Consider the following 26,024-nt stretch of genomic DNA (forward strand, 5'->3'; position numbering starts at 1 on the left):
TCTGGACAGCCCTTCACTTTGTGGCTGCCTCAGTCGCTAGCAGAATCCGTCAGTGGGCGTTTCTTAAATCTTTTCCAACATAAAAGTTGTTTGACACCCAGTCTCCTCCTACTCTCTCTGCGCGGAAGTCTTCTGCGCAGGGTGGGCGTGGGTAGCGGAGGACCCGTGCTCTCCCCGCTGGTGTCCGGTGAAGAGTCCTGGAGCCCTCTCGCCGATTCCCCCATCAGCCCCTCTATATCCCTGGTGTTGCGCTGATTTGCTTCCCCATCTGCGGAGCTGCCTCTCTCCCTGATGGGCCCTTCTCCAGCATCATTTGAGAGCCTTCCCTCCGCCTCTAGCTCCGATGTCAGTTCCCTGACACATGCCTTATGAATTTGGGAATCATGTCTCATCTTGGAAGTTCAACAGGGGAAATAGGTAAGCAAATTGCCACTATGCTTTTGTTTAACCCCTGAAAAAGAGGACATATCCTGGAAAAAGAGGACATATGGCAACCCTACGAGTCCACTTACTACTTTCCCCCTAAAAATGCCACCCCCTGAAGCACATTTTCTGTAACAGAAGCAGCCACTGGAGTTTTGCTATATATGTTTCAAACATGATGTTTTGCATGTAAAGTTTAGCTAGGTGTCCTGGCTCAAAATTGTCCTTTCCCTCACCAACAGTCCCACTTCTACCTGGAGTAAAGAATCAAGCATGACTTGTAGGACTCCCAATTTCACCCCTTTAGTAACTAACAACACCAGATCACACATTAATACCCCAGATCTAGAATAAATGTGCTCCCAGTCAACCTGTGTTATAGATATATTACATATTGGATTAAATTACACACTGACACTCTGAATGAATTACTATCTAAATTACAAATGCATAAAATTATATCCAGATAACTTCCACCTGGGAATGTTCTGAATCCTACAAGAGAAAAAAACAACAGTTAATGGATAATATAAAATATTATCTATTTCATAATATTAGATGCAGCTAACTTTGCATCGAAAACTAAGGAAATTCCTCTGTTTCGAGGCAGCCTTAAAAATGTAGCAATGCCTTTAAGAATAGGAATGAAATGGGTATCAATTTGAGCTAAGTTGAAAAACATCGAAAACACTGTAGGCCTTATTCACATATCACTTTAAACCATGGTTCAATAAACTATATTTAGCTTAGTTGTTTAGATTTTCATGGGACCCTGATTGTTTGAGATTAATATTTGCTGATTGTTTGGGACTGCTAGTTGCTGAATTGTAACATACTTCTAAAATGGTGGGTATTTCATTCCTCTCTTGCTACTTTTGCTCATATTGGTTGGTTTAGCATTACATCCGAACCTGGGTTTGTGGTTTAATTTATTTCAAACAGTAACCGGCATTTGTTCTTGGCTTACCTCACATGGTTTGTTTGGGGGAAATATATATGGGACAGCAAGAGTGCAGAATGGAGCTGAACACAGAAACAGAGTCATAATAACTTTGTGCTACTCAACAGTGACCCCTGTAGACTATTCTACGAAGTACCATAACTAGCTCAGACATTTTATATGTTATCAAATACTCCTTTATTTTCGGGGCATGGTTGTCCAAAAGTGATGTTATATACCAGTCACCAGGTCATTTCAAAAAGTGCTGGAAACTGAGAAAAGGGGGCTAAACCCCTCCTTACACAACCCTTTCTCTATCCAATTTTTTGGCTTTTGTCTGATTAAGTCCATACAAGAAGTGATGTCTCTAGCTGCTTGTTCTCATTCCTTCTCAATAAATCTGGTTGTGGGCCTTATATTTGTTTATTCTTTTAATAAAAGCAGCATTTTAGTATGCTGCCTTTCAAATGTGGGGGTGACCTAAGCTTTTGATGCATTCATGTGATATTTTGTGTTGATAATTGAAATGTGGCATTCATACTGATACTAATTATATTCCGTGAATACTACAAAACCTATCTTAAACAGCAATGAAAATAATTCACATATTTAGCCAGACTGTTAACCTATGGTGTGTGTTTGTGTGTAATTACAGACTTCCCAACAGGTTGCCCACCAATTATTATTATTATTATTAATAGTAGTAGTAGTAGTAGTAGTAGTAGTAGTAGTAGTAGTATACTACAACTCCCATCATTCCCAGCCAGCAAGGCCAATGGCCTGGGTTGATGGGAAATGGAGTCAAACAACTTGTAGAGAAGTGTATCATGCCACTCAGAAGCCTTCTAAAACAGTTGGTAAAGGTAAAGGTAAAGGGACCGCTGACCATTAGGTCCAGTCGCGGATGACTCTGGGGTTGCGGAGCTCATCTTGCTTTATTGGCCGAGGGAGCCGGCGTACAGCTTCCGGGTCATGTGGCCAGCATGACTAAGCCGCTTCTGGAAAACCAGACAGAGCACGGAAACGCCGTTTACCTTCCTGCCGGAGCGGTACCTATTTATCTACGTGCACTTTGACGTGCTAGAATTAGACCTCCCTACAGGCAGAGTGGGACAGCTTGCCCCAGATGGCAGATTATTAAAGGATTAATTTTTTTTTTACTAAACCTATTAAAAAGCAGCATAATGTCAGTAATTTAGTTTATTATTATATTTTTACCCAATAATATTTTAAACTTCTGTCTCAGGCACTAAAATGTCTCTCGCCTCAGTTGCACCTCTGACAGAGTGACAGGAAATACCATATTTTTCTGTGCATAGGATGCACCCATGTATAAGACGACCCCTATTTTTTGGAACCAAAAATTAAGAAAACAATATCTTATGGGTTGCCAAAACCCTAAAGTAGAAGTGAAAATCCGCACAATTGGCGACAGCGACAAGCTTTTGACACTTTGGGGAGGTGATTGCCACAACCCCACCGAACGCACACTCCAGCCTGCCCAAGCCAAAATCCTGGACATTACCTTAAAATAAAATAAAAATCTCCCTGAATGCCCATGTTTTGTGTATAAGACAACCCCCAATTTTTGACGAATTTTTAAAATAGAAAATAATCTTGTCTTATACACGGGAAAATATGGTCGTATCCTCCCACGCCTCTTCATCTCCTAACTGTGTTTCCTAGTGATGTATTTCTTCTAATATGTGAACCCACAGATTTCCCACAGGCAGCTGGGTGGCCACTCTGAGAACAGAATGGTGAATCAGAGGAGCCATTGGCCTGATCCAGTCTGCTCTTCTTATGTTCTTAGACGCATGAAACCAAAGAAGTGACATTGACTCCTTTTGCACTCTATGAAAACGCTAGAAAATTACTATGAATTATGCAGCTGGTCTTCTTTTATCATTCTGCTAGGTGGCAGAATAGAAATTCAAATAATGGAGGGCCACTTACCGAGTCTTGATATTCTGTAAGGGTTGCTTCCTAATGGAGGAAATGTCTAGTTCCAAAAGTCTAGGGATATCCGGAAAGCCGCATGCCTCAGACCACATCAGAGACACAGGCTCTTTGGGTCCAAGGGGGATACTAAATTCCGTGATATCCGTCTTCCACAGTGATTCTATCTGTTCACCGCTTTGCTCCCTATTAAGAGGAGGAATGCTATTATACATCAAAGAAAGAAAAGGCTTTGAAGTAAGCCACTATCTTAAAGAAAAGTGCCAATCCAATCCTTATATTTATAACGTGCAACTAACACCCAGAAGAGAAGAAAAACCAATGGGAAGTAATTTTAAACATAGTGATGATCAAGGGAGAGACCATCTTCTGCTGTTTTTCTATCCTGGTTGTCCGACTTTTCCTGTCCTGAAATAGCTGTTGGGCCACCATTTCATGGGTGTCTAATGAGTAATTTGGATCTCAGTAAGCCCAAACAGTCCAGTGGGCTAGTTGTTTGATCGAGATCTGAAGAAGCAGCTGATGGATGCTGAGATTAGGAGACCCTCCTCTGTGAAGCTCTGTATTGCCTTCCAAAAATTGGTTTTGTTTTTTAAAGTAAAAGATGTCCTTTTTTTTAAAAGAGGCTTCAGAGAGGGATTCTGGTTCTCTTTCTTTTGTATTCGTAGAACATTAGTTTTACATGGATTTGAATGGTCATTATCTGTTGGACATTTGCCCTGAGCCAAGATGATGAGCTATTTTGCCATTGAATAGAGTGTCATTTTAAAAATATTCCTTCTTCTAAGTAGTAGTAATTAGGTTTCCTGACATAGGGAGGAATACCGTGGAGTGGTATATTAAAATCCCCTAGCGGTATAGTAGCTGCACTGGAGGAATGGCTTGTGCATGAGAAGTTGTGGATCGAGGGCCCGACCCTGACTCGCTGAGGGACGACGACGAATAAGGAGGAGGCGGAGCTGGCGCCACAGCATTAAGCAGCTACACACGCCCCCCCGGAGGCACCTGGTTGGCTGCCTCCGGTGGGCGTGGGCGCCAGCCAGGTAAGGAGGGGAGGGGGCTAATGCCCCCTACCAGGGGCGGAGCTCGGTCTCCCGCCCACAACCACTCCCCTCTCTTCCAGGGAGGAGAGTCTTTTCAGGAAGAAAGCATGCTTTCCGTGGCTGGTCGCGCAACACATTGCGGTAGCCCCAATACTTCATGTCGCACAACCAGTTTCCTGCTAGAGCAATAGTTGTGTGGATTCTCATACTCAGTTTTCGGTTTTCATTTTCAATCTTTATTCTTGCCCTTAAAGGTAAAGGGACCCTTGACCATTAGGTCCAGTCGTGACCGACTCTGGGGTTGTGGCGCTCATCTCGCTTTATTGGCCAAGGGAGCCGGTGTACAGCTTCTGTACGGATCTACGGATGTGAGGGCGATCTGGCTGCGACATCTGTCACCCCATTGATCGCCAGGGTTGATTCGGCTGATCTGGCTGGCTAGGCGGGTGTCCCCTTCCTCCCTCACCGCTCCATGTGCGTCCCTCCCGAAGCTGCGCGCTCGGTGGAAGAGGACGACCATCCCAGATAGAAGGAGTGTACCGTTCTTCGGTCAAGGGTATACGATAGCTGCGCTCCCCTGCTAGAACCTCCAAACAAGCTCAAGGTCCATTTGTAGGAGAACGTAGGGTACAGCTTCTGGGTCATGTGGCCAGCATGACTAAGCCGCTTCTGGCGAACCAGAGCAGCCGACAGAAACGCCATTTACCTTCCCGCCGGAGTGGTACCTATTTATCTACTTGCACTTTGACGTGCTTTCGAACTGCTAGGTTGGCAGGAGCAGGGACCGAGCAACGGGCGCTCACCCCGTTGCGGGGATTCGAACCACCGACCTTCTGATCGGCAAGTCCTAGGCTCTGTGGTTTAACTCACAGCGCCACCCGTTTCCCTATTCTTGCCCTTACGCTAGCGCAAAATTGAATCAGGCCACAGAGACTGCAACCTCACGGGAGCACCCTCCAAGAACCTATTATACTGTACCTGATTGTAGCTGAAAATGTTAAATCTTGTTGTTTCTTTGCACAAACCAGAGGGCTTGGGTGGGTTCTGGGCTTCAGGAAGACAGGTCCAATGTTGGGCACGTGTATGCTTTCCCTCTTTGTTCTATCTCCTGCTTTGATCAACAAGGGGCATGGGTTGGTAAGTTGGAGTTTGGCGCTCAAGCGGAGCTGGGCAGAGAGAAAGAGCAGTCAGTTTGCCTGATGAAGACAAAGGTTCAGGGAAGGATCTACCATGCAGCTGGAGGAATGGGGCAAAGGGAGGTTTGAGAGACAGAAGCCATCTTACTAATGTTGCTCAAAATACGAGACCGCCAAACGAAGCTCTGCTATTTTCTTGCCCCTGGTTTTTGTGGGATGTGAAACACAAGAGCAGTCAAGTACAACATTCCCAGAGTGAACATGTTTACACATGGGGAGCATAGCTGTCAGCTTACAGATTTGAAAATAAGGGACCAGCAGCCTCGAAAATAAGGGATCAGCAGCCAAAATAAGGGATTTTCCGGACACAGGTATGTTCAACTTCTGAGCCCCTCCGAGCCAAAGGCAGAAAGCCCAGCCAGCAGCCAAAGGAAGCCTCAAGTGGTGGTTCCCACAGCGCAGCAACACGGCAAAGGGGATGCAGCAAGGAAAACCAGTGTCACCTCTCCGCTGGGAAGCGCTGAGCAAAGGCGAGTCCCCAGGCAACGCGGCCGATTTGATGGGCACAAGGCATGCAAGCTCCACCCCCCAGTCGTTCTTAGACTCCTTATTGGGTGAGCAACGCAGCCAAGCAACACAGTTGGAGCCTCCCTCCTCCCTGGCTGGCAGGGAGGGAGGGAGAGAAGCTGCTTCCTTTGAAACCCAGGAAATTTAAGGGGCATCATCAATAAGGGACAGCAGCGGGACACAGCGCTGGGATAAGGGACTTTCCCGCCAAATGAAGGATGGTTAACAGCTATGATGGGGAGGAATGTGTGTCCAGCCAGCAGGTAAACTTCCTGTTGCCTTCTGGGCTGGGACAGACTTCCTCTGCATGTGAATAGAGGTGGGCGTGGCCTCACCTGTGCAGGTAACGACAAAAGCACAGGGCAGGGCAGCCATCTCTCTCTTTTTGACTACATGCATAGAAGAAGCAACATCTGCTTAGCCAAAGATGCTCTCTTGGCTTCCAGCCAAGAGAGGACAAAGGGACTGTCTTCTTATGAGATAGTGTCTAGGTATATGTTACTTTTCTAAGCTAAGTCTGCCTTCTGGGATCCTATTGTGAACAGAATGATGTGTGAGTAAACCTTTTTATACTTTTATAGAAGACTGTGTTATGTCTTATCTTTTATGAGGGAATAAGGGGAAAATACCAGAACAGTTATTATAGAGGCTTTAGCGAGCCTGAGCAAATGCATCTGCTGCAAGTTTAAAAACGGGAATGTTACTCTGCTAAATTGTGAACTTGTTAGCACAAGTTGGAAAGGCTGTAATCAGACAATATATCATCTCCTGCATCCCTGAACATTCCCACTGTTTTCAACATCGTGATATATCACCAGCTAAACATCATGATATACCACGATGCCTGAAATAAGGATGGAGCTATGTAGAGGGATTGACTGGCTTCACGGTTTTTCGTGCATCATGATTTTTGCCTGCGTCTGCTCTTGTGATTCACTGCCCACTGCAGGAGGCAGGGGAGAGTTAAGCTGGCAGACTTAACATGGGCTGCAGGATTCGAGAGAAGCATTAGCTGGCTTCACGGTTTCCCCTACATTGTGATTTCTGCATAGCACACACCCAGCCACCCACCCACCCCATGATTTGTGATATATTACCAAGTCGAAAACTATGAAACCAATATCAGGATATGGATTTCAAACCAGTTTTGTATTATATCTCAATATATCACTCAGCCCTACCTTTCACCTTATGTGCGGGATAGAGAATAAGATTTGTTTCAGACCAAAGACTGAATTGTGGGTTCATGCACTTACCAAGGAGGTATACTTCCCCCCCTGTGACTTTTAGTGGAAAGTTGGTGTGCACAGAACAGCAATTCCCCATGCCAAAATTATAGACTCTGATTTTCCGGCATATACATAGTGAGTTTCCCAAGCCCACTGTGACTGTATCACAAAGCAGAAACTCCCCGCCCCCCTGTGAGTGGGAGCCATCATCACACAGTGAGTATCCTTACCCCTGCTGCCACTGTCCACTACTGATGCAGATTGGGTGGCGAAACTCACGATTCATGCAGTGAGTTGCTCACAAAGGATAGGAAATTTACTACGAGGGTCATCATCCCTGGGGTGTCAGGGACTAGGCAGAGGAGAAATGGTGGAGACCACCTTCCCAACCTGACCCTTCCAAAGAAGAGGAAGAGGAAGACAGTATAGATTTACAACAAGGGGTTGAGGGAGGTTGCAGCTCAGAGGCAGATGAGGGGGGAAGCTGGAAAATCATGGGAGAGCCAGAACACCCAGCTGACACATTGTCATTAGAAAGCATTCCAGACCCTCCATCTCCTAGAACATGGCAGGCCTTAAAAGTAGGAGAGCAAAGAGCTCAAAGACAGAGGGCACATAGCAGCACCCGTAGAGGAGGTGATGGTGATGATGAATAAGGAGGTGGGAGAGACGGGGTGTGTGTGTGGAGATTCATTCGGGACAATGCCATTATCCAAGAGGCTGGGTTCTATAGCCTCTCTCTGTAAAGATTGAAATGAAAAAACTCATCCTGACATGGGGTGAAAGTAAAACACCAGCTCTGAGTTGTGAACCCTTCATTCTCTTAGGCTCACCTGAGCAAACAAGGCAATCATCCTTTGAAGGCAGCGCCGACGCTGCTTCTCTGCCATCATCTGTTTAACAGTCCAGTGCCCCATAACTCTTTTCTGGTGAGCATCTAGCTTGTCTACCATCTTGTACAACACCTGCATTCTAACACCGTCCTTGGCTTCTTTGGCAGCCTCCAACCGAATAAGCAAGGTTTCTCTGTAAATACAGGGCAGGAGGAATATAAATGTGGACAAATCTTTCCTTTAGTACAAAGAAAGCCCAGCAGCTTAGTCCTTAGCCTGGAGGCCCATTCTGGTACCCAGCCTCTCTACCTGGCATTTGGAATCACTTTGGATGACCTGGCTATTGAACATTCATCCTGATTGGGCTGCAAGGAGATGATATGATGCTGGCTGTTTAATAAGCATTCATTCTTATTAAAGGGAGTGGGTGACGCTGTGGTCTAAACCACTGAGCCTCTTGGGCTTGCCAATTTGAAGGTCGGTAGTTCGAATCCCCGTGACGGGGTGAGCTCCCATTGCTCTGTCCCAGCTCCTGCCAACCTAGCAGTTTGAAAACATGCCAGTGCAAGTAGATAAATAGGTACCACTGTGGTGGGTAGGTAAATGGCGTCTCTGTGTGCTCTGGCACTCGTCACAGTCCTCCATGTGCCAGAAGTGGTTTAATAATAATAATAAATTTTTATTTATACCCTGCCCTCCCCAGCTAAAACTGGGCTCAGGGCAGCTAACACTGAATATAAATACAGTAAAAACATTTAAAAAAAACACCAAACAAAGTTGATTAAAATATAAGTTAGAATGCAGCTTAAAATGCAGCCTCGTTATAGTGATAGCCCATAGATCAAAGCCATAAGGGGAGAGAACGTCAAATATTCCCTGGGGCCAACTATCCATGCTGGTCCTACATGGGCCAGCAAAAAGAGCCAAGGGAAAACTTATATACAAAACCCCATATAAGGGGTTCTATCCCCCCCAAAAAAAGAGAGAGAGCGGGGGTTAGACTGAGTCCAGCCCAAAGGCCAGGCGGAACAGCTCCATCTTGCAGGCCCTGTGGAAAGATGTCAAATCCCACAGGGCCCTGATCTCCTGTGGTAGGACGTTCCACCAGGCCGGGGCCAGAACTGAAAAGGCCCTGGCCCTGGTTGAGGCCAATCTAACCTCCTTGGGGCTTGGGACTTCTAAAGAGTTATTATTTATGGACCTTAAGGTCTTACACGGGGCATACCAGGAGAGGCGGTCCTGTAGGTACGAGGGTCCTAGGCCGCATAGGGCTTTAAAGGTCAAAACCAGCACCTTAAACCTGACCCTGTACTCTACTGGGAGCCAGTGCAGCTGGTAAAGCACTGAATGAATGTGATCCCACGGCAAGGACCCTGTAAAGAGTCTCACCGCGGCATTCTGCACCCGCTGGAGTTTCTGAGTCAGCTTCAAGGGCCACATCACCCAGAAAGCTGTCTGTGGACAAACACCGGCTCCCTCAGCCTAAAAAGCGAGATGAGCGCCGTACCCCATAGTTGCCTCTGACTAGACTTAACAGTCCAGAAGTCCTTTACTTTTACCTCATTCTTATTATTTTCGGGGAAGTTAGATGACATTGCATCAAAACAACTGTTATCTCTCCCCCCCCCCCCGTCTATTTTCCTGCAACTTTCCTTAGTCCAAACACCTGAACTTTTTGAAAGGCGGGTTTGCAAAACCTCCCAATCAACTGTAGTCGTACAAACTGAGTTTACTGTGTGGCTGAATCCCACCCCAAAACAGCGACAGTCTGGAACTGACCTAGGACTTCTCCCAGGCCACACCTCTTCTCCCCAGGCCATAGCCCACCTTGGTCTTGCTCCATGTCCTCCTCGAGTGTATGGTAACAGTTTGGTAAAACTATAATGAGATATATATGGTGTTAAGTATTAAGATTAGTGGCAGTTCTCACTCAGGGCCACCAGTATGTAAATGAAGGATTGAAAACTGTCGCTCCTGATTGGTTAGCTAGTTGTGAGTTTTTACTGTTTCTTAGTATTATAGCCTGATTCCAGGAGCAGTTCTAACTGCTGCGATAAAGAGCTGTGAATCCAACAGAGCTGTGTCCTTTGTCCATCTTTTCCACTATTCAACATATATAATTTTAGTTTGCTCTTAAAATTATATACATGTGACAACAGCACATCCTTCCAACTGTCCGCCTGATAGACGGATGACTAGTTCAACTTGTTTTCTGCCGTGCTCTTTAAATATAGTCTGGGGGCAATGCGCTGTCACCACACTGTGCGCCAACGCTAAGGTTCCCAGTAGCTTCACATTAAGATTTTTAGTCTTACCTGACCTGCTGGTGACGACGGAAGGCGATGTATTTCCGGAAGAGCAAAGCCAGCCTTTCCACATTGCTGTGCAATGCTTGCTTGATTATCCCTTTGGTGAGGGTGTAGAGTTCTGGGGAGATGCCAGCCTTCCGGACAGCTTCCCCCAACACCTCCAGGTTTCTCCTCTGAGCTTCTATGTTTATCCAGTAACGCTTCTCTGTGGTGCCAGGTGCAGCAAACTCCTCCGCTTTGGTGAACAGCCTGGGGAACCAAGTGGATTCCAGCTCATAGGTATCCTCGTCAAACTGTGAACTAGGCACGGGGCTGAGCAAGGGGCTAGGAGAAGCACGCCTTTCTTTACGGGGGGAAGCAATCTTATATCGCTTGGAAAATTGATCCAGAATTGCACCTTCCACCACTTTCAGCTTGGGAAGCAAGGCCTTTTCTTCCTTCTGCATCTGCTGTTGCTTCATCTTCACTTTCTGGACTTGCAGCCTCTGCATCTGCATCTGATGGCGCCAGCGGAGCAGCTGCTGCTCCCAGCGCGTCTCCCAAAGGCGCTCCATCTCCTCCTGCTTCTCCTTCTGCTCCTGCAGCCACCGTGCGTTCCTCTCCTCCTGCTCCTGCTGCTCTTGCCGCAGGGCCTCCATTCGCTGCTCCTGCAGCTGCAGCTGCTCCTGCCACTGGCTCCTCTTCCTCTCCTGCTCCATGTCCTCCTCTTGCCAGAGGAGCTGCTGCTTCTCGTGCCGCTCCTTCACCTGGTTCCAGCGCCACTGCTCCTCTGCTTGTTTCCCTCGCAGCGCCAGCAGCTCCCTTTTCTCCAGCTGTAGCTGCTCAACCGCCTTCTGCAACAGGTCCTGCTGCTCCTTCTGCTGCTCCCGCTGCCTGGCCCAGAATTGCTCCTGCTCCTCGTTCTGCTGCTGCAGGAGCTGCCAGTGCTCGGCCTGCGCCTGCCACATGAGCTCCTGCTCCTTCTGCTGCTCCTTCTCCCGCTCCCACTGCTGCCGCTGCCCCTCACACATCTCCTGCCAATGCAGCTGGTATTCTTGTTCCTCTTGCAGCCTGTGGCGTTCCTCCTGCAGCCGGGCCTGTTCTTCATGCAGCCGCTGCTTCTCCTCCTGCAGCTGCTCCTGGATTTGCAAGTACCAAAGCTGCTTTTCTCTGCTGAGCTCCCGTGAGCTATCACTTTCCAAATCTGACTTGCTCTCTTTGCGCCATGGCCCTTTTTCTTTTTGGGCATGCTTAAGTTTTTCTGCAGAAGATTGTTTTGCCAATTCCTTTTCCAATTCCTGCCACGACACCTTGGCTTGCACATCTGCTTCATCAGGCTGACGTTCTGGAGGTTGTTCTCCTTCCATGGGATGTGAAACCTTGGTCAAGTCTTCTTCCTCCACTTGCAACTGGGGCTCCTTCTGGTCTCTCCGCAACTCTTCTTCTTTCTGCTCTTCTTTTTCTTCTTCTTTTTCTTCTTCTTTTTCTTCTTCTTCCTCCTTCTTCTTTCTTTGATGTCGCTGGGACTTGAAGGGCGAGGCCTGTCCTGTTGTCATTTCTTGATCCCATTCCATCCCAGAGCTGAAAGAGCTACTTGAAGACTCCTGGGACACCACAGGACTGCTAAAGGACAAAGATGGAAGTTTGATTCCCTTCCCATCCTCCTCTTCCAACTCAACCTCTGTGCCCTCTGTGCTCCTTGCAAACTTCTGTTTCTTCCGTACAGCAGATACTTTCTGCTTCATCAGGATGCATTCATCCAGTTTTCTGTCTATTGCCTCGGAGATCTCTTTGCTTAGTGTATGTGTGAGCTGGGATTTTGCTGACGGCTTCCAGCTGCCTGAGAGACTCCTCTTTAATGTCTCTATCTTCTCATCTAAGCAAGCAAGGATGACCTCCTGAAATTCTTGCAGCCCAGAGCTTGTATCCTGTTCAGGGAGTTCCTCAACAATTGAGTATCTTTGCCTTTTCTGCACAAATGCAGAAGGTAACATGGGGATTTCTACAGTGAATAGTGCATCCTCCTGGTCTACGGGGCTGCCTCCAGCCTCCTCTGCTGGACCACTGACACGGCCTTCAGGCACTTCTCCTGGAACATCGCCACGACTTTCGGGCTTCTCTTCATGCACTGTGTCTTGATAAGTTGCATCCAATTCCTCAAAAATGCGCTTGAGAGCCTCTGCATCTAACACACCACCTCTATCGCTGGCAAGCTCTTGCAGCTTTTTGCCTAAACCACGGATGACATCTCCTGTCTTCTCTGCCCACTTTGGCTGTAGCACACCTGCTTGGCCGCTTCTGCTGGGGCGCTTCTTCCCTTTGGGCCTGCCTACTGTCTCATGCCTTGATTCCTCGGCTTCTCCAGCTTGTGGTGATGAGCTTTCCCCTGGGACCTCTGTGCCCTCCTCCTTCTGGACACCTGGAGCTGTCTCAGGCTCTTGAGTCGGCTCATCGTCGTCAAACTTGACCACCTTTCTCTCTTTGACAGCCTTGACAAATTGCCCTGCCGCCTTTTTCATGGAGAACTTGCGCTTTGTTGGGGGGCTTGGGAGTCCTTCTGCTGGCTCTTGAGATGATTCTTCGACTTCCGCTTCACCGACACTCTCCCTGGTGACCCGTTTGAGAATGGGCTTAGGGGGAGGGCTTTCAGCTGGCTGTTGGGGAGCTTGCTCCCCTTCAGGTTCTTGGTGGCTTTTGCCAGCCAATTTTTGTGGTGACGCCGTTTTCAAAAGGGATGTTTGTAATTTTTTCCAGGCAGCTGTCCTTGACCCCCGTTTCTTTCCTGCAAATTTGCTAGGTGCTGCTGTTGCTGTTTCTTTTCCAGCAGCTTCTGCGTCTCCCGTTTCGTCGGACGATATCTGCGATAGCTCAGAGGATGCCTGTGACAGGTCTGAGGACGTCGGGCCTACAACTGTCAATCGTGACAGTCCAGTTTTGCTGTCCCGAGCTCTTACTGAAAGAAACGTCAGAGGTACTTCTGCATCGGAAGGTGTTTCTTGCAGCTGGTCAGGGTCAATGGTTTCAACCGTGGGTTTCTGCTGCCTGGGTGACTCATCAAATGTGCCCCCTTCTTCAACTCTCACACTTATCATTTCTGCAAGCTCAGTGTGGAGTTTTGTACTCTCCTCATAAGTGCCCTTTTCTTCAACTTTCACACTTCTACTTTCTGCAAGTTCAGTGTGGAGTTTTGTACTCTCCTCATAAGTGCCCTTTTCTTCAGCTTTCACACTTCTCATTCCTGCGAGCTCAGTGTGGAGCTTCATATATCTCTCATCTTTCATTTCTTTCTCATCCTTGATTTCTTTCTCATCCTTGATTTCTTTCTCACTCTTGACTTCCTTCATATCTTTCATACTCCCTGTGGGAAGTTTCTCAGGAATCCTACTTACAGCAGGTCTGAGGGTGGCTTGGCGTGCCACCATTGCCCTCTCATTTGCCTCCTGCAGCTCCCTGTGCAATGCTTCGTTAGTAATCATGAGTGTCTTGCACATCTCTTCAACGGTGTGGACTTGAATTTCCATTGCTGTTTTCCTCTCCAGGGCCATTCGCAGCTCCCTTTGCAGAGTTGCAATGTGTTTGTCTGGCTTCTTGCTTTCCAAGGCGCTCTCGGTTTCACACTTGATTTTAAGGCTGCGATACTGCTTCCCTAGAAGGCTGTAGGCCTTACCTAGGTTAGCCACCATGGTTACAATGTACTTGACCGCGGGATGCTCTACTTTCAAAAAAGTCGGAGAATCTACCATTTCTTGCATCATGTTGTTGAGCTCATTAGTGCGGCTGAATGTAAGAGGGTCATCGTCCAACATCCGCTCTGCTGTAATGGGCTCCCCTTCCTGGGGCGCATCGGCCACTTTGTCTCTCCATGTTTTAAACATGGCGGTTCTGTGACCTGAAATAATCAAAGAGATAACAAGAAGGCATTAGAGTATACACAAAGTAAAATTAGCCCAGTGATAAAGTACCTCTGGAACAGGAATTGTTGCAGAGTGACACTGTGAACTTCCTTATAAATCAAGGGCGGATCTACACTCATGGTTTTTAACGTTAAAAAGGAGTTAAGGAATGATTCCGGTAACCATATAGTCACAAGACGTTCTTTTCTTTAATGTTCATAGTGCGTTATAGAAATGTGACACCAGAGGGCACTGCAGAGCAACCAGAAATCAGGGAGAGAGACTGCGGGGAAAGAAAGCAAAACGAAAACCAAAGGGGACGTTTCCTGTCTTGATGTTTTAGAACGATATTTCTAGTATCGTTCTAATAATGAAAAGGTGAGTGTAGATCCAGCCCAATAAAACTCTGTGTGCTGTCCTAAATGTAACAAACATGCTACAACCACTTGCAATCAGTCTTGTCCCAAAGTGAGTGCAATCAGATCATCAAAGGAGACCATGGTTTAATAAGGCACTTGAGGCCTCCAGAATAAACCAGAAGTATGACTTGTGTCAACAAGACATTCTGCCTTCAGTGTTGCAGGCCCAGCTCTGCTAAACTCTCTCCCCCTAGAAGACAGGCATCTCTGCTGAGTTTCAGGTGCCTAGTTTAAACCATTTTATTTCAGGAAGCCTTTGCAACATCTACCATGTTTTAATGTTTCTCGTGTTCTTGTTTAAATTCTTGACATTTTAAATTTCAGAGATTTAAGTTCATGTTTCAAATTTTGTATATTCTAATTTTTTATACTTGTAAGTCGCTTTGAGACATTGAAAAGCAGGATATATAGATAGATAAATATTTATCTAAAGTAGATGGACAGACATTTTGGGAAAGCAAAATCTCTTTGGAAATAGGCTCCCGAACTCTGTCAACCGGTAAGAGGAGCACACAGCTGGCACAGACCATCAAGAGAGCAGGGGATGAGAGAGACCCCTAAACTGAATATGCCACACACAAAATGAACAAGGCTTGCAGCTCTTCCTTGCAAGTGTCTTTATCTCTTTCCCACTAAAACCCCTAGCAACTGCTCCACCCTATGCAAACTCTGATGCTGGCTTAATTGTCCAAGATGACGGAGTTTACAGCTGGGTTCTGACACAGGTTCCTTGAGTTTTGGTGTGCTGTTTGGTTTATCGGTACTTTTATTTCTTTCAAGCCAAACATATGTGGAAGTTTTTGCAGTCAAACCTAACAATGCATATCTATGCTAGTTGGTAAATGAAGGAGTTAAGGACCACAGAGTTGTAAATTTCTAGAGGAGACACAGCTAGGTTACACACCCCTCAACTCTGTCAATTTCCTGTTCCTCTGCCTTCCCTTTCTCTTCGTTTTAACCATGTAAGCTGATATCATGCATGATGCTGGAGCTCCCTAGCCCAAACTGTTTCTGTTTTTGTTTTATGTACTTTGTGTTTTTATATTCTGATTTTATCCCATGAACCACCGAGACCTGCAGCTGTAGAACAGTATAATAATAATAGTAATAATACTCCAAGCTTGAAGGGTTTTTTTGTATTTTGCAACCAATAATACCTTGCCTGTGGTGTTTCTGCTGTAGCACTGAATGGTGCATGAGTGAGACCTATGATTGATGTAAGTAAGTATTTAAACTTACTCAAAGTTGTAGTCTATTCACTCCAAGATGGGTAGAAGCAGGGGAGCTCAATTGTAAGTGCTTAATATTCAGATATTTAAAGTTCTAACAACCTATTTCCCATGCTTACAAATGCTACATAGATCTGTGTTTTAAGTTCTGCTAGGGGCTGCTTTGGCTAAAGTCAAACCCTGTGGGTTGGTTTTAAAAAAAATCAGCTGTTTTTTTCTTTGTAGTTCCCCACACATGTGGGACTTCAGGATTAACTGGTATTCCCCAGTTATCTCCCAACAATATAGACCTCTGCTTCCTGATGATACAAACTCTTTCTCTAACAGATTCATCTCATTTAGGTACCTGACTTCCGTCTCTGCTTAGCTTTCCCTTCTAAAAGTGGGTGGAATAGTTTGATTAGATGCTGGATCTTTGAGTCCATTGCACTGATAAAATTCTGGATTTTCTCCTCCATCTCTTCAATTATGTCATTAGTGGCAAGGACTTTTTCTTCTCGTTCAACTGCTTTCAGCATTTCATCTGGAAATAATGTTTAAACACAAAGTGAGTCAAGATGGAAACACCCGTGATGTAAAATGAGAAGCTGTCCTTTTAAAAGCAATCTCCAGTTTATCCATCGAATGAACAGAGATTTAACTGGTTAAACACTATCACCAAGGCCTTGCTTTGTCAGGAAACCAGTCTGCTATAGCCATATCTTTGCATGCAGAAAGGCACCAAGGAGGTTCAGTCCTGGTTTAAAAGATGAGGAAGTTGGTGGTGAGAAATACTTCTCTGCCTTAATCCTGGAGTGTCACAGCTGGCTTAAAAGGTAAAGGGTAAAGGGGTCCAGTCGTGACCGACTCTGGGGTTGAGGCGCTCATCTCGCTTTATTGGCCGAGGGAGCCAGCGTACAGCTTCCGGGTCATGTGGCCAGCATGACTAAGCTGCTTCTGGCAAACCAGAGCAGTGCATGGAAATGCCATTTACCTTCCCGCCGGAGTGGTACGTATTTATCTACTTGCACTTTGATGTGCTTTCGAACTGCTAGGTTGGCAGGAGCAGGGACCGAGCAACGGGAGCTCACCCCATCGCGGGGATTCGAACCACCGACTTTGTGATCGGCAAGTCCTAGGCTCTGTGGTTTAACCCACAGCCCTATCCGTGTCCCTCAGCTGGCTTAAGTAGCCATTATTGTGACTTTTAAAACTCTACATCTTACGTGGGAAGTCTTTGGTCTTGTCAGATTCCTTCCCCCACTTTTAAAACTAGAACCCCAAGATCTAACAATGAGAACTAAATGCAAAAGACACACAATTAAAACTAAATAACAGGGGTTTCTCTCCAAGTCTACTTTGAGCCACTCTGGGTACATTTGTTTTCAGTACAATTGCCAGGACTGGAGTGGACTAAGCCCATAGCCCTTTCTCACAAAAGTCTACTCCTGGTTAGTTTTAATTTTCAACAGCCCAATTTAGGAGAGGGAAAGCCATTTTGTTGTTGCTATTATAAACCAAATGGGAGCTAGAAAACCTTGCTGCAAGTCACCCACAGGTATGTAAGCAGATCCCAATTTTTATACACACTTGCGATTGGAGAATTTCATCCCAAAATTCAGACAAGCGACAATTTGGAAAGACAGAAATGCTACAGTGCTGTACATGTAATGTTTTGTGCAGGCTGGTTCACATGTTAATGTCAACTGAATGTATTCTTCCTCTTTACTAGCTAAGGGTGCCTATCCTCTATCCAATTCAAAATTGTGACATCTTCGAAGGCTGCAGTTCTATAGTTTGGGGTAGCTTGTTCAGACATTACTATTCCACGGGACATTTGGCATTTAGGGCATTTGTTTTTTGGTAACCTTGTTTCTCCAGCGGCTTTCCCCCCCTTTGTTGTACTTTGTGATTGTGAGTGTTTCATTGTTATTTCGCTGGCATACAGACACACACAGTATGAACTTTTTTTCTATCCCACGTGTGTTGACAGCGACTTAAGATTCCTTGCTCCAATACACTTTTCTAGATTTCTAGAACATGGGTAGGCAAACTAAGGCCCGGGGGCCGAATCCAGCCCAATTGCCTTCTAAATCTGGCCCGCGGACGGTCCAGGAATCAGCGTGTTTTTACAAGAGTAGAATGTGTCCTTTTATTTAAAATGCATCTCTGGGTTATTTGTGGGGCATAGGAATTCGTTCATTCTTATTTTTCCCCAAAATATAGTCCGGCCCCCCACAAGGTCTGAGGGACAGTGGACCGGCCCCCTGCTGAAAAAGTTTGCCGACCCCTGTTCTAGAAGATGGCACTTGCCACAGTATACCCTCCCATTTCCAGCACCATGGAACTAACGCCAGAATTTTAGCGCCTCCAGCACTGCCTTTAATTCCTGTATTTTGAAGACGCTCTCATCTAGCACGTCATCAATTCCATCCAAAAAATGAGCCCGGCGGCTCGTCTCTTCCCAGGTTTGTGAATGGTAGTAGTCCCTTTCAATCTCAGGATCGATCCCGTCATCCTTTTTGTAGTGTTCATAGGCCCGATTCACATTGTCCAGAATGCGAAACAGCTTCTTAGAAACATCCTGAAAGCACAGAATTACAATGGATGTGAGGGCAGGACATATTCAGAAGCATTTCAGGAGCCTGCTTCTTGGTTATGTATCTCCTTCCCTGCCCCTGACTGAGCCATCCTTGTAGCATTTGCTGAAAGCATTAATAATAATAATAATAATATAATAATTTTTATTTATACCCCGCCCTCCCCAGCCAAGGCCAGGCTCAGAGCGGCTTACAAGCAATAATAAAAACAAGTTGAATGATTACAACTTAAAAACAAAATTAAAATACAACATTAAAATATTGAAACATTAAAATATTAAAATGTAGCCTCATCGCGGGAGGAGAAGGAAAAGAAAAAAGAAAGAGAGGGAGGGAATCAAATTGGCTCCAAGCCAAAGGCCAGGCGGAACAACTCTGTCTTACAGGCCTGCGGAAAGAAATCAGATCCTGCAGGGCCCTGGTCTCCTGAGGCAGAGCGTTCCACCAGGCCGGGGCCAGTGTTGAAAAGGCCCTGCCTCTGGTTGAGGCTAATCTAACTTCCTTAGGGCCCGGGACCACTAGGGTGTTGCTGTTTATGGACCTTGAGGCTCTCCGTGGGGCATACCGGGAGAGGCGGTCCCTTAGGTACGAGGGTCCTAGGCAGTGAAGGGCTATAAAGGTCAAAAGCAGCACCTTAAATCTGACCCTGTACTCCACCGGGAGCCAGTGCAGCTGGAAAAGCACTGGGTGAATATGCTTCCCATTACAGGAAGACATCCTCGTTTTGTCTGGCTACACAGTAATGGACCTTTAAGAACCTGTGATGTTAGTAAATGTTTCACGCTGATCAAGGGTGCCAACTTCAATAAAATATGGGGGAAGCCCAGGTAAGCTCCTCCACGCATAATCGATCACATGACATGGTGCACCCACACCATTTGAATGACAATGTCCATCAACATTGGGGGTCCCCAGGGCCCTCAAATATTATATGGGGAGCATGTGCGAAGACCTCTCTGCCCCTAGGAGTTGGCTCCTATGACTCTGATTTTATCATGGTATGTGTTATTTTTAGCACACTACCCAGTGGGTACAGTATGGAGATATTAATCAGTCTTAGTAAATAAGTAAGTTAGTGGATTATTTAAAAAAAACTGTAATCAAATGAAATCGCAGGCAAGGTTCGAGTTAAAGGCAGAGGAAGAAAAATGAAAAAGACATAATTGTAACGGAGAAACTTTGTGCAATAGATAAAGATAAAAAGAAAAGGTAAAAAAGGTTTGAGTAAAAACACTGGAGAAGTAAGGTTGGGAAGTCAGTTTTTGAAGAAAGGTAACTTTGATATGAAGATTATTGTGGAAATGTTTGAAACATTTGCTAAAAATTATATAATGATAAAGCAATAATTAAGGACTTGTGCCCAAGAAATAACAATATTACTACCTTGGATAGCTTTAAAAGACATGGAAGACAAGCCTATCGGCACCTTTTAGTCACAACGGCTAGGTGGGACCACAGTCTAGATTTAAAGGCATCTTACTTATGAATACCTGCTGCTTGGGAGCAACATCTGGCCCTTCATATGTTGTTGGACTGCAAATCCCATAATCCCCATTGGCGACTATGTGTGTCATGCTCTGACAGCATTGGAAAGGCCCCAGATTTCCCATGACTGGTGTAGCCAATGCTTAGCTAGATGGACTAAAGTCCTGGTTCAGTAGAAGGCACTTTCTTATGTTCCTAAGAGGCTTATTGCCTTCCAAGTCTTGCTTACGGGTTTCCTGGAGACTCTGCTTATGCTATTCATATGTTCTTAATAGCTGATGGGAGCCTTTACTCTTCACATCTCACATTGCAAGGGCTAGAGAGGCATCCCATAAATACAGCAGGTCCGGTAAACAAGCAAATGGAAGGACTTAATCTGGTTCATTTGAATCAGTTACCTGCAGAAGTTGGGATTACTCCCATTTCTCCTGACCTTTCTCAAATATAATTCTCGGGGGGTGAGCAGAATTGTGCTTAACGCGCCAGCTGGAGTCCATGTTGAAAACCTATTGTGAAAGGCTGCACATATTTGACCCCCCTCATCCATCAGCAGTCCCTGCTCCACTACAGACACACTATTTTTTTCTCCAACACATACCTTCTTTGCTCTTTCCAGCTGGGCCAGCTCAATTTTATCCAACACATTCTGTACAGCGGGGGGGACTTCATCGATGGTAGAAATAGCGGCTTCGTTTTTGTAGGTTGCAACTTTGCGACCGGCCTGATCACGTTCGTAATCATTATCACTTTCATTTCCTGAGTTTCCTGAAGATGACGAAGATTCGGGACCCATGTGGGCCTTGTCCCATGCAAGTCCAACCACCTTTGGGAAATCCATGGCTGCAGCACAGAGTAAGACAAATCAGCTTTTTATACAGGGTCAAGTTGTTGAGTTGTGTGGTAGGCTTATTCTTCAAACGGTTTAATTACACCCCCTTGCTGTTAGGCAGAAACCCATCCCTAGGGGATGAACGGGTTCTGTTTGTGTAGTTGATGTCATAGTTGCCATTCTATGGCTTCTAATCCATGATGTCATCAGGTGCTCATTCGCATAAAAAGAAGCCTCGCGGAACAGAAACTTGTTGTTCTATGTGCTCATGCATGCTTTATATACAAGTCCCAGAATGCATTAGTGTCCTGGAGAGATGGTGGAATTCACTGCTCAGATAATTCAACAATAGATTATTCCATTCCTCGGCTCTGCCAGATACAAGCTAGAAAGTTCTAGCATCATTGTTTCTGAAACTCATTCAGAAGTATTCGCTGTAAGGGAATACAGTGGTACCTCGGGTTACATACGCTTCAGGTTACCTACGCTTCAGGTTACAGACTCCGCTAACGCTAATATTACCTCAGGTTAAGAACTTTGCTTCAGGATAAGAACAGAAATCGTGCTCCGGCAGCGCAGCGGCAGCAGGAGGCCCCATTAGCTAAAGTGGTGCTTCAGGTTAAGAACAGTTTCAGGTTAAGAACGGACCTCTGGAACGAATTAAGTACTTAACCCGAGGTACTACTGTATACTGTGGCATGCTTGGAGCTAGTATTAATACGGTTTTGGGGTTTTTTTTGTTTTCTTATCCAAGATTGGAGCTTAGAGATCCTAGGGTGGTCAGGGATTTAGCAGTATGAAATATTTAAAATTGTCAACCTGTTTCCAAGTTGTACCGCACAAAAGACCTAAAGACCTTTGCAAGTTTGTATGGGTGCAGACAGTCTTTCTAATAACCTGGTCACAATTTATTTAAGTAGCCAAAACTAGAACTTTAAATTGAGCCGAGGAACAGAAAATATATATGTTTACCACATCGCTGTATATCAAACAACTCCATCTGTAAGAAGTAAGTTTTGCTAACAGAGCTATCTGATCTTTCCTTGTTTTGAGCCTGGCACATTCCATGGAACTGGGCTGTGTTGCTGTATGCACAGAGTGGGCTTTGCTACTCTAAATGATGTATTACGTAATGTATTACGTAAGGAAGATTTTCTCTTAGATACAATTGACTCAGAAACATAAATGTGAATCGAGACATCAGTGGCATTCTGTGGAATGATGTCTCTAATTAACTAGTATTTTGGGAATGAATGTTTGGACTGTACCCTTTCGTGTCATTGTGTTTTAGATTCCGCGGTAAAGTAGCGGAATCTAAACAAGAATTACACATAGCACCAAAAATGTTGAAATATACATTTATTAAGAAACCAGAAGCCTTTCTACTTGGAATAACAGGTTTGGAACTGCCCAAGAAAGATGTTAGATTGTTTTTGTATGCCACAACTGCAGCTAGAAATTACAAGAAGTACCAAAAGTGGAGGGATGGCAGATGAAGATGATGGACTTTTGGGAGCTAGCTGAACTGACTGGAAGAGTCCGCGACCAGAAGGAGGAGGAATACCAAGAGGAATGGAAGAAATTCAAAGTCTATTTAGCTAAATATGTCAAGATAACTTAAGTAGAATTACTTGCGAGTTTCAGATAGGTCTAGGATTTAAATATGTGAGGTTGTAGAATACTATGTTGTTAAAATGAAAAGAAAGAAAGATGTTAATCAACCAAGTAAATTCTATGTAAAAACAGTTTTGGAAAACTGCTACAATGATTTAGATGGAAACTCAGCCAGGGGGATTCGAGGAAATCACCTAACAATGTTAACAAAAATGGAATTATTACAGCTAGGATAAATGTTTGTTTGTTTGTATTTTTTAATGTTTTCATGTTTGTGGATTTATGTGTTAGAAATTTGGAAAACTAATAAAAAAAATTGAGTTTAACAAATCACATGAATAAGAGAGAGAAAAGCTTTATGGGATGTTCTCTAGATACTAGACTTATAGTGCAATCTTATTCATCTCTGCTGAGTAGTTTTACTGGGTTCAATGGGGATTACCCTCGGATATGCATAGGACTGTAGCCTTGGGAACATGCGTAGACATGCATGGGCTGCAAACCGGATCCCACAAAAAATTCTACTTGCAACATACAAGGTGGGATTTGTGAGGAATTATGGGGGTGGAGAATTAACTATTGGGAAACTACTGAGAGTTGCAGCTAGGTGAGAATAAAACTGCTTCTCTGGCCCCAAGTCTGTCTGTCTGTCTCTCTCTCTCTCTCTGTTTTATCTTTGCCTCCTGGTAGTGTTCTGGAGAAGTGTTTGTGTGGGAACTGGAATCAACTGACAAGCACACATTGCTGATTCTAGTTACACTATTTTCCAGCATGTTTAAAGTTGATAGGTGCTCTTATTCCCATTGCAGCTGAGTCATAGAATCATAGCACCGTAGGGTTAGGAGGAACCACAATGGACAACCAACCTCTGTTTAAGAATCTCCAGTTAAGGACGGTCTACCATGTTCCAAGGTGGTCCATTCCACTGTCAAACAGTTCTTACTATCAGAAAGTTCTTCCTAATCTCCAACTGCAAATCTGCTTTCTTGTCGTTAGAATCCATTGGTTTAGGTCTTAACCTCCGGAGCTGCAAAAAGCAAACTTGCTCCATCTTCCATGTGACAGCCCTTCAGATATTTGAAGATGGGTATCATATCACCTCTTAGTTTTCTCTTCCCCAGGCGAAACACCTCAACCATTCCTCATAAGGCTTGGTTTCAAGTCCCTTCGTCTTTTCACTGCTTTATTCTGTAGTTCTAGCTTGTCAATATCCTAAATATTCTAAATCTGTGGTGCCCAGGATTGGACACAGAATTCCAGGTGGGGATCTGACCATGGCAGAATAGAGAGGTAGTTATTACTTCCTTTGATCTGGATCTCCTCCTCTGAGGAACAACGAAATAGGTCTGCGGGAAGCACTTTTTCCACTAATCATAATTCATCTCCCCCACCCTTAGCTATGATGACTTCGTGTTCTTGGAATCACTTTATCTGTACATATTATAATTTCTAATTTTCTAATTCTGCTTCTGTGAGTGGCTTCTTATTAATGTAGAATTCATAAATCTGCATAACCCCCTGTCTTGGGACAACAATATCAGGAAAATGGTTAATGTCATTTTTAATTATATTAATACAGATATTATCTCCAGGGAATTTGTAACATTTAGGCTTGTTGCAGACTACTTGACAATTTCAGAATTAAACACTTTTGCCAACCTAAGCAAAGTCTTATGTGTAAAAAAAAAAAAAAGTTCATAGCAGTTGCAGAAAAATTAACCCACCACAAAGTTTATCCAAGGGACAAGCAGAAGAATACTATTTTTTCTCCCCATGACACAACTTTATTTTTTATACAAATAAAAGCACCACTCTGCAACACAACCCCCTCCCCAGTCATGGTATACATACATCTGGAACATTGTCTAAGACTGAACATGATAAGCATCTGTAAATGGAAAAGAAGTGAGGTCTCCTCATCCAATAATATCTCACATGGGTGATGTTATGATTTTACCTGAACTTCCTGTTAAACCTGTTAAGAACATGAATGATGACTCTGTGCTTCATTCCTATAGTTTGTAACTATTCACTTAATAAACTAAATTTCAAAAGATGCAAAATGAGATTTCCAACTGAAATGTTTCCTCCACAATAGCAATTTGGGGAAATGCCCAGTTTCTTAATCACCATGTGTTAAAGCATGTTGCACAAAAACAAAACTTTGGACAGGGGAGAGTGTTGGCGCATCTCAAAGGTATTGGAAGTGTAAAATATAGGGTTATTTAGCCTTAAAAGGTAAAGGGACCCCTGACCATTAGGTCCAGTTGTGACCAACTCTGGGGTTGTGGTGCTCATATTGTTTTATTGACCAAGGGAGCCGGCGTACAGCTTCCGGGTCATGTGGCCAGCATGACTAAGCCACTTCTGGCGAACCAGAGCAGTGCATGGAAACGCCGTTTACCTTCCCGCCGGAGTGGTACCTATTTATCTACTTGCACTTTGATGTGCTTTCAAACTGCTAGGTTGGCAGGAGCAGGGACCGAGCAACAGGAGCTCACCCCGCCGTGGGGATTCGAACCGCCAACCTTCTGATCGGCAAGTCCTAGGCTCTGTGGTTTAACCCACAGTGCCACCCGCGTCCCTTCTATTTGGCCTGAGCCCAAAGCTTATTTTGGTGTGCAGTAATAAAACTTGAGTTCAGGCAGCTCATGGAGCTGCCAATCAAGTAAAGAACTGGGAACAAGGAGCAAACTTCAGTCTTCTCCACTTCTTGAACTTCTCAGTTGTTATGAAATGAACGAGACAAGAACGTACATCATATTTTAGCGCACGAAAAATAATGGCGGCATGAAGATCAGAAAAAATAAGTGGAGCAGTCCAATTAGAGCTTGGCTTATTACCTGGGTGCTTTAATACTTGAAGAACCCCACCTCCTGCTTTACCAATAATGCTCTGTAATGATGGTTCTGTAATTAGGTGACAATTTTTTGTTGATGATCTTCAAAGCTGCAGTGCTTCTGAAATCCTGCAGTGATTAGTACATCAAATGCTCAAATGTCTGCCCAGTCAGGTAACTTTAACCACATCAAGCTGAGCTCCGACCAAGGTGCTTCATAGGGATTAGCAGATCTGCACACAGTGCAAAATATTTGCAGACATAGTCAGATTTCTATAGATGGAGCTGCTTCATAGGTAGAGATTCCCTTTGCTCCACTGCAGATTCTCTGGTGCATTAAAACAAAAGCCCCATTGCACCTTAAAGACAAATGCATTCATTATTGTATAAGCAGCCTACTTCTTCCGGAGTAACGACAATTATTTATTTAAATGATTAATATCCCACCCTTCCTCCCAAACAAACCCAGAGTGGCAATCCTATGTATGTCAACACAGAAGGAAGCCCCAGTGAGTTTAATTTGACTTAGTCCCAGCAACTAGTGCAATGCTGCACATAAACCACTCATAAAACAGTATTAAAAACATAAAACCCAGCAAGAACTTAAACCAGCAGAGATAAAATAAGAATAATTTGGTAATGCCTAGGAGTAAAGAAAGGTTTTCAACATAGTAATGTCAAGGTTTGCTTCTCTTCAAAGGGAATTCCAGAGAACTGGT

At 44.8% G+C, this 26,024-nt stretch overlaps 1 protein-coding gene across 1 annotated transcript; it reads right to left on the reverse strand.

Annotated features, from left to right (window-relative positions):
• Nucleotides 1-794: 794 nt before the first annotated feature.
• LOC310700381 (uncharacterized protein) lies at nt 795-21,169 on the reverse strand. The gene is made up of 8 exons (XM_083489807.1): nt 20,622-21,169; nt 18,291-18,522; nt 16,306-16,482; nt 10,446-14,307; nt 8,131-8,323; nt 5,344-5,531; nt 3,320-3,508; nt 795-918 (listed from the first exon to the last, which is right to left on the reverse strand). Exons 1-8 carry the CDS (start codon nt 20,859-20,861, stop codon nt 864-866), a joined length of 5,136 nt encoding a protein of 1,711 aa, XP_083345933.1. The 5' UTR covers nt 20,862-21,169; the 3' UTR covers nt 795-863.
• Nucleotides 21,170-26,024: the final 4,855 nt, after the last annotated feature.

Source organism: Podarcis liolepis (genome assembly GCF_965112155.1).
Source record: "Podarcis liolepis genome assembly, chromosome: 2".
NCBI lineage: Eukaryota > Metazoa > Chordata > Lepidosauria > Squamata > Lacertidae > Podarcis > Podarcis liolepis.